This window comes from Callorhinus ursinus, unplaced genomic scaffold (assembly GCF_003265705.2).
Source record: "Callorhinus ursinus isolate GAN/ISIS: 27379988/994484 unplaced genomic scaffold, GSC_fseal_2.0 scaffold40, whole genome shotgun sequence".
Classification (NCBI taxonomy): Eukaryota; Metazoa; Chordata; class Mammalia; order Carnivora; family Otariidae; genus Callorhinus; species Callorhinus ursinus.
The window spans coordinates 262658-272397 of NW_027397102.1; the positions used below are offsets into that span (position 1 = coordinate 262658).

Genomic DNA, 9740 nt, shown 5'->3' on the forward strand with positions numbered 1-9740 from the left:
AAAAAAAATCTGATAGTTTCTTTGCACATCTAAGTATAGTGCTAGTAAATCTGCATGCATATTTAAACACAGAAAAATAATAGAAAATAAGTCAAGACATTAACAGTGCTTATCTTTGGGGAGTGGGTATGTGGATTTTGGTTTAATTAATGTGTTTTTTAGTATTTTCCAGATGTTTTCCAATGAACATAATACTTTCATGAGAAAAAAAGATCAGTTTTAAAACAGGAAACACTCTGAAATTTTTATTTATTTTATTTTGCAGTGAAAGAACATAAAAAAAAAACTTCAAAATGGTAACATGATTACTTCCAATGAATGATTAAATGTACTATAGGAAGAGAAATTATACACTGTGATTACAGTTTACAAAATTACACAACAATATGTGGCGATCCCTTGAGAGTACTGTGATTAACACTTCACTGATAAACACCAACCTCAATATAACTAAGTTTTATTATTTATCATGGTCACATAAAATACAAAGAACCTATGGACAAGCTGTTATTAACAATAAATGTGGTTTTGCCTGAAACTCTTAACCATATGCAGGCTTCTTAAGCATTCAAATTTTAAATTCTACTGCATTTTTATTGCAAAATGAAGCAGGTACAACAGAATTAAACCCTCTAGATAAAGGACTAAGAAAACACAAATATAAAAAACAAACAACAACAACAGCAGAAAACCTTGAGTTGGTTCTCCAAGATTTTCTTTCCAAATAAATGTTGATCTCATTTAGCAGTTCCAATAATATTCACAGCCACAGACTAATAGCTACATGATAAAAGGACTTTAGAAGGATTCAACTACACAACACTATATTAATATTTTAAATCATCTACCACAGTTTACATTTCTTGAAAGCATTCTACTACTAAAATGCAAGATCAAATGAATTAGTATTTAAATTTCCCTTATACTTCTGAGACCTATGTTTTAAGTGACACTACAAGAAAAAATTCAGAACACAAGACTGTAATTAACTTCTTATATCTTGAGTAACGATCTAGGGCAGTTAATGTTAGGGCCAAGTACACTTTGCTTTTAGCGATCAATGTCTTCCACTATTGCCTCCAGATTTTTGCAACAGGCTTTGACCTCCTCAATTGCAGCCATCCAATTATCATAAATAATTTTGTCATAAATTGCATCATTAACTTCCCTAACTACTCCCTCCTGTTGAGATTCAAGTGCATCACCTGAGAAAAACAAGACTGATCTTGGGATTATGTAAGTACGTAAATTGTGACCAAGTAAAAAATCATCATTTCCATCTTTTCCATTTGAGCTGATTCCATGAGGAGTAAAGAAATTGAAGAATGAAGCCTTGGGAAAATTTTCAGTTACAGTTCGGATTGTTCCCCAGATCCGGTGTTTCTGCTTCTTCCTGATGGTTTTCAAAGTGACATTCTTTCCTTCATTCCAATCTATCTCACAGCCTGTGCAATACTCAATCGCGGTTCCCCTATAGGGATGGGGATCATAATATGCCAGCCTTGACTTCAGCACATAAGTCTTTGTTAACAGCTCATTTTTGAAATATTCATTGGGCTTGAAGTGAAATTCTAGTGTGAAACTGAGAGGCTCACCAGGATCTGAAAATTTCACTTTAATATCTGTTAGGAGTTTCAGAATAGGCTCGTCATATTTCTTAATCAAAGGAGTGAGTGTGTCAACGTTTTTTAAGACAGTCAGCCAAAAATCAGGAATTCCTTTAGGATCCTGCTCTTCTTTATTCTCTTCTCCAGTAGCCTCAATGTCATCATCATCATCATCGTCATCGTCATCGTCACCATCCTCCTCAACAGCATAATCATAATAATCTCCCTCATAACCATCATCCTCATCCATATACTCATGCATCAGGCCCTCCTCATTACCATACATCTCTTCCTCATCATACATCGCATCATCATAGTTCTCAGAGTCTGATTTATATTCACATTCCTCTTTTGTAGGTTCATAGATTGCATTTATGATCTGACGTCTTTTTTCCAATAAGGGTTGATACATTTCAGCAAACTTTCTTTCAATGCCATGAAATTCCCTCAGAAATTTGGATTCTAGATTGGCCACTCTAGTTTGAAGCTTTTTGAGGGCTAACACACGGTACTTAACTTTCAAAGGTAGACTTTCAACGAAGTCTGTATCTAAAAGATAACCAATAAGTCCTTTTGGACGGTCTGAATCCTCATCAGTATCTTCATCTTTTAACCCGCCTTCCCCGGACCCAGCAGCAGCATCTTCACCTTTTCCCCCTTCTTCCCCATGCCCAGCGGCGGCTTCTTCACCGCGCTCCTTATCATCTCCAGGCCCAGCTGCGACATCTTCACTGCGCTCCGGCTGTTCCCCGGGTCCCTCCATCATTACCTTATTACCAGCCTCTTCTTGACTAGATTCTAACAGTTCCTTGTGGTCGGCTGACTCGGCCATTTTTCAAAGGACCGTAACGCGTAAGGTGGCTACCGCCAAGATAAGGAGACCTGGCCTTCGCAGGGAAAGACTCACCGGAATAGCAGAAGCGGCGGTGGCTGGGGCAGAGGTGGAACGGGCAGTAGTGTCTGGGCTGCGGGAGTAACGGTGGAGGCTGCTGCCGGGATGAAGGCTGTGCTGATGCTGTGAGAAGCGGACAGAGGCAACCGTAGCCAGGGCTTGAGTGCAAAGAGTGGCGATGGTCAGTCTTGGAAGAGCGAGCCAGAGACTGCAGAGAGCTGCAGTGGGCGGACCCTTCCCAAGCAGCAGCTGCTGCAAGAAAAAAACGGTGCCGCAATATGATTACGCAGCTGTCTCTTGACTAGATTTTCTCCCGGCAAAGAGTTGGCTGCGTCACTCCCTCCCTCCCCTACGACTCTGCTCTAATCTCATTTGCTGGGCTGGGTGATTGACAAGTCCTGAGCCAATAAATTATTAGATCTAGCAAGTTTTCCAACTCTGCTCACCTTCCCAGGTTCTCTAATATAGCTGATTCATCCACCTCTCACTTATCCTCCAACCCCCTCCCGAGTTTTCAGAAACCTAGGTTTTATTTGTTTAGTCTCTCAATTTGTAACTGGTATTATAATAGCAAAAAAAAAAAAAAGCTAAAAAAACTAACTAAAATGTCGGACAAGGCCAGAGGACAAGACATCCACCCATCCTAAATCTGTCCCTTTGATTTTAGCCCCAGGCTCTGGAAAGAGGAGAGGTGGGGGCGGGGGTATTTATAAAGATAGACTAAAAGGGAAAACACTTTTTAAAAAATTAGCAATCTTGGTCTTAGTAATTGTCAGTGATTTAAATAGTCTATATTTTGTTTTTTACTGTATTTTCCACAAGCTATATGGTAAGTGAGCAGTAATTTTAAATTGGAAATGCCTCCTAACATTTCCTGGGGTGGGAGGGGGGACAAAAGAGGTGGTTAGATGAGGGTTCGGGTGAAATAGGGCCCGTGATGAAGATCCAAAGTGCTGTATCCAACTGACAAGTGAACACACAAGACAATAAACCAGTCTTATCAGTCACTCCTAATACTGACTTGTCTCTTCCTCTTTTTGGATACTGGCTCTCAAGCCATTGGGAATTTTAAAAAGAAATGTTCAAATGTAAAGTAATATTTATTTAAAAAATCATAGCATTTGCTTGACACTTTTGAGTTACTGAAAATAATCTAAATTTCAGCATTAAAGACATGGTTAAGTACATGATACAGGATGGAATGCTATGCAGTCATTTGAAAATATCTTCTGAATAGGAATCATTGATGATATTTATTGTCCATATTTCCAATGCTGATAGTTTATGAATTGAACAACTTTTAAATTTTTAACTATTTCCCAGATTTAAACAATTTGCATTGTGTTATTATCACAGAGATAAACACTGTTTACATATTGTACTTCTTTACAGATTCTTTCAGTATACAGGTAGTTTTCTTTTTACTTATTTTATCTCTGTGTACTGTATACCATCACAGTATTTACAAAATTCAGTTTTCAGTCTTTGGTATCAGTCTGGTAGTTCCCTTGTTATGAGTCCATCTCATTCCAAGTTTCTTTTCTGGTTCTGAAGTTGCAACATTCCTTGTAATTTTCTGACAATAAATTCAACACATGCTCATTTTTAAAAATTTGGAAAATAAGGAAAATTTTAAAGTATAACAGAAATCACTAGTAATCTCACAACCTTGACAGAACCAATGTGAACATTTTGGTCCTTTTCTTTCTAACATGTCTATATATGTGTTGCATTTAGGCTAGAGTTTTCTAAAAACAAAACTGAGATAAACTCTTTCATAAACTTTCCCCTGTCACTACCATATTCCAATGTCCTTTAGTAGTTTCCAAAAATTAATTTTAGAAGAAAATCCTTTGTTATTTAAATATATTATGTAGTTAAACCAAATTATTAAAAGAGAAAATATGTCATCTAATTTTAAGATCGAAGAGTACATCCTAGTCATACATGCAGTCACAGAAACCACAAAGGGAATGATGTATTTCATTGCCTAAAACAAAAGTATATGATGCCAAACGTATAGGCAACAAAAGAAAAAATAGATAAATTGGGCTTCTTTAAATTAGAAACTTTTGTTCATCAAAAAATACTATCAACAGAGTTAAAAGGCAGCCCATGAAATGGGAGAAAATAAATACAAATCATATATCTGATAGAGGATTAATATCCAGAATACATAAGGACTCCTACAACTCAAGAACAACAGAAACAAGCAAATCAGTTTAAAAATGGGCAAAGGACTTGAATAGATATTTCTACAGAGAAGAGATACAAATGGCACCTGAAAAGATGTTCAACATCACTAATTAGGGAAATGCAAATCAAAACCACTATGAGATACCACTTCACACCCATTAAAATAGCTGTTATCAGAAGAATAAAAACAGAAAATAACAAGTGTAGACAAGGATATGGAGTAATTGGAAACTTTGCGCATTGCTAAAGAATGTGAAATGGTGCAACTGCTGTAAAAAGCAATATGGTGGATCCTCAGAAAAATAAACATAGAATTACCACACGACCCAGCAATTCCACGTCTGGATATGTACCCAAAAGAAATGAAAGCAGGGTCTCAGATATTTTTACACTCATATGTTCATAGAAGCATTTTTCACAATAGCCAAAATGTGGAAACAATCCAAATGTCCATTGATGGAAGAATGGATAAACAAAACATAGTACATACATACAAAGGAAATATTATTCATCCATAAAAAGGAATGAAATTCTGACACATGATACAACATGGATTAACCTTGAAGACATTATGCTAAGTGAAATAATCCAGGCACAAAAAGACAAATATTTTATGGTTCCACTTACATGAGGTAACTAAAGCAGTCAAATTCATAGGGTAGAATGGTGGTTGCCAGAGTCTGGAGGCAGGAAGGAATGGGAATTTTTATTGAATGCATACAGAGTTTCAGTTCACAAAAATGAAGATGTTCTGGATGTTGATGATATTTGGACAATAATGTGAATGTACTTAATGCCACTGAACTGTACACCTAAAAATAGTTAAAATGATAAATTTTATGTTATGTACATTTAACCACAATAAAAAAATGTTAAAAAAAACAACAAACAAAAACATAAACAATATTGTCAGTAAGATGAGCACTAAGCAAAAATAGGTGAAATATGTATAACATACACATATATATGCAACACAAATAAGTGATTACTACATAAGGAGAACTGACAATGGCTAAAATTAAAAAGACTAAGAATTCGAAACTTTGGCAAGGATGTAAAGAAATTGGAACTCTTAGATATTACTACTAGGAGTGTAAATTGGTAACAACTTTGGAAAACTAGTTGGCACTATCTGCTAAGTTTATTTATTTTTTTAAAGATTTTATTTATTTATTCATGAGAGACAGAGGCAGAGGGAGAAGCAGGCTCTCCACGGAGCAGAGAGCCCAATGCGGGACTCGATCCCAGGACCCTGGGATCATGACCTGAGCCGAAGGCAGACACTTAACCAACTGAGTTACCCAGGTGTCTCATCTGCTAAGTTTAAACACATGCCTCTCCTAGGACCCAACAATTCCACATTTAGGTATATACACAAAAAGCCATGTACAATAATATTTATGTCAACATTGTTTATTTTTAAAGTAACTCCATGGGGTTATATTTTGTATATCATGTAACTCACCCTTTTCAAGTGCACAATTCAATGATTTCTTAAATTTACCAGCCTCTGCCATGGAAAAGTTTTAGAACATGTCCATCATCCCAATGTGATATTTCATAAACATTTACTGTTAATCCCCACTATACTTCCTAACGTCCCACTCCCATCATAGGCAACTGTTAATTTACATTCTGTCTTTATAACTTTACCTTTTCTAAATATTTCATATAAATTGAATCATATAATATGTAGTCATGTGTGTCTGGCTTATTTCACTGAGAATAAAGATTTTGAGATTCATCTATGCCATAGCATGTATCCATAGTTGGTTCCTTTTTATTGCTGAATAGTATTTAAGTGTATGGATATAACACACCATGTTTATTTTTTCACTAGTCGATAGACATATAGGCTGTTTTCAACTTTGGCTACTACGAATTATGCTACCATGAACATTTGTGTGCAAGTCATTTTTATTTTGGCTGTTCTGGTGCAATATAGAATGGTATCCTGTTGTGGTTTAATTCACATTTCTCTACTGACCTTTTATTGCTTATTGGCTATATATATATATATATATATATTTGGCATAATGCCTTCAAATTCTTTGCCCATATTTTATCGGTTTGACTATCTTTTTATTATTGAGGTATAAGACTTCTATGCATATTCTGGATACAAATCATTTATCAGATATGTGTTTTGCAATATTTTCCACCAGTATGTTGCATGTCTTTTTATGCCAACTAAGATTGTGTGTTTGAAGTACAAAGGTTTTGAATTTTAGTGAGATCAAATTTATCACTTTTTACTGGACTGTGTTTTGATGTCATAACTAAAAAATCCCTGACTAACACAAGGTCTTAAAGATTTTTTTCTAAAGGTTTTATAATTTTAGCTCTTATATTTAGGCCTGTGACCCATTTTGAGTTAATTTTTGCATATAGTGTAACTTAAAGGTCTGTGTTTAGCTTCCTAAATATGGATATTTATTTATATCAACACCATCTGTTTAAAAAATTGTCTTTTCCTTATTTAATTGCCTTGGTACTTTTATCACAAACCTGCTGACCTTTGTTATATAAATGAGCCAAAGATGGCCCCTGTATATCAGTCCCTATGATGTTTATTCTTCATAACAGGCTAGGGCCCTTAACTCAGCACCAAACTCAAATTCTTACACATCTGTTTTAAATATAGCCCCAGTAAGTATGATTTTGGCCATTTAGAGCTTGCCTGTTACCCTACAAAACTACTCCCAACATCTGCTAGCCGCAGATGAGACAAACCCTGTAACTATAAAAGATCCCAAAATGCTGCTGCTCTTTGGAGCTCTCTGACCTAAGGAATGCCCACCTTGCTAGTGGAGGACATTACCTAGACACTTAAGCCCCCTCTCTGATTTACCTCTCCTAAAAATTCCCTTGCCCACTTCACCTTCTGCATTATGGCCCAGTGACAAGTCTGTGTAAGGTCTCCTGCTGTGAGGAATATACCCTCTCATATAACCCTGCTCCAAGAACTGCCCAATAAAGCTTGTTGTGCAATACTGCCATCTTGTCTCCTTGTCTTTTCTTTGATCAGCCCCCAAATCCTTAAACTTGCCACAACCATAAATATGTGTTTATTTCTAGATTTTCAGTTCAATTTCATTAATCTATATGTCTAGCTTTATGCCCATACCACACTGTCTTGATTACTACAGCATTATAGTAAGTTTTGTTGTTGCTGTTGGGGAGTGAAAGTCCTCCATCATTTTCCTTTTTTCCCTAAAAAGTTTTGACTATTCTGAGTCTTTTGAATTTCTATCTGTATTTTAGTATCAGCTTGTAAGTTTCTGCAAAAAAAAAAAAAAAGGAAAAACTAAAGCAAAACACCTGGAATTCTGACAGGGATTGCCTTGAATCTATAGATTGATTTGAGAATTGGTATTTTAACAATATTGTATCTTTCAATCCATGTACAAGGAAATTCTCTTCATTTATTTATGTTTTCTCTAATTACTCTCAGCAATGTTTTGTAATTTTCAGTGAACAAATCTTGTACTTCTTTTATTAAATTTATTCCTATATATTTTATTATAATTGATGTTATAAAATGTACTGTCATTGTAGTTTTATTGTGGTAAAATGTATATCACATAAATTTTATCATTTAACCATTTATAAGTGTACTATTTAGTTGCATTAAGCACATTCACAATGTTGTGTAACCATCCCCAATATTCATTTCCAAAACTTCATCATCCCAAACTCAAACTCTGTACCCATTAAACAATAGCTCTCCATTCCTCACTCCCTCCTACCCAAGCCCTGGTAATCTCTATTATACTTTGTGTCTCCATGAATTTGTCTAATTTAAGTGTCTCATATAAGTGGAATTATACACTATTTGTCCTTTTGTATGTGGCTTATTTCACTTAGTATAATGTTTTCAAGGTTCATCCATGTTCTGGCATGTATCAAAACTTCATTCCAGGGTGCCTGGGTGGCTCAGATGGTTAAGCGTCTGCCTTCGGCTCAGGTCATGATCCCAGGGTCCTGGGATTGAGTCCCGCATTGGGCTCCCTGCTCCTTGGGAGCTTGGTTCTCCCTCTGCCTCTCTCTCTGTCTCTCATGAATAAATAAATAAAAATCTTTAAAAAAAAACTTCGTTCCTTTTTATGGCTAAATTTGATAGAAAGAAAGATGGATAGATGATAGATAGATGATAGATAGATAGATAGATGATAGATAGATAGATAGATAGATAGATAGATAGATGATAGATAATAAGATAATAATAAAATTATTTAACTACCTATCTGAATATACTTGGATTGTTTCCAACTTTGACTATTGCAAATAATGCTGCTAAGAAGTCTGGTGTGCAAGTATTTGTTTAAGTCTCTGCTTTCAATTCTTTGGATATATACCTAATAGTGGAATTACTAGATCACATGGCAATTATATGTGTAGCTTTTTGAGGAAAGTCTAAACTCTTTTCCATGGTGGCTACACAATTTTAGATTCCCAATAGCAATGAACAAAAGTTGTAATTTCTCCAAATTCTCACTAAAATTTTGTATGCATGTGTGTTTTAATAGACATCCTAATGAGTATGAAGTCATATCTCATTCTAGTTTTAATTTTCTTTTTAAAAATTTTTTAAAGATTTTATTTATTTATTTATTTATTTGAGAGAGCAAGAGCGATAGAGAGAGCACAAGGTGGGGGGAGAGGCAGCGGGAGAGGGAGAAGCAGGCTCCCTGCTAAGCAGGGAATCCAACGCAGAGCTTGATCCCAGGACCCTGGGATCATGACCTGAGCCAAAGGCAGATGCTTAACCACCTGAGCCTCCCAGGTGCCCCTGGTTTTAATTTTCATTTCCCTCAACAAATATTTATGTTGAGGATTTTTTCAAGCGTTTATTGCCCATTTGTATATATTATTTAGAGAAATTCTTATTTAAACCTTTTGCCTACTTTTCAATTGGTTTGTTTAATTTTTTGGTAGTGAGGTGAAGGAGTTCTTTATGTATTCTGGATAATTCTTTATCAGATATATGATTTTCAAATTATTTTCTCCTATTATGCAAGTTACCTTTTCACTGTCTTGATAGT

General features: G+C 35.5%; 1 protein-coding gene across 1 annotated transcript; it reads right to left on the reverse strand.

Moving 5' to 3' along the window:
* Window positions 1-231: 231 nt before the first annotated feature.
* Window positions 232-5489, reverse strand: NAP1L2 (nucleosome assembly protein 1 like 2). The gene is made up of 2 exons (XM_025867003.2): window positions 5323-5489; window positions 232-2751 (listed from the first exon to the last, which is right to left on the reverse strand). Exon 2 carries the CDS (start codon window positions 2437-2439, stop codon window positions 1051-1053), a length of 1389 nt encoding a protein of 462 aa, XP_025722788.1. The 5' UTR covers window positions 2440-2751; window positions 5323-5489; the 3' UTR covers window positions 232-1050.
* Between the last annotated feature and the right edge of the window lie 4251 nt (window positions 5490-9740).

Bases quoted from the DNA above. Each gene is read 5' to 3' on its own strand.
- NAP1L2 (XM_025867003.2), bottom strand. From the start codon at position 2,439: ATGGCCGAGTCAGCCGACCACAAGGAACTGTTAGAATCTAGTCAAGAA.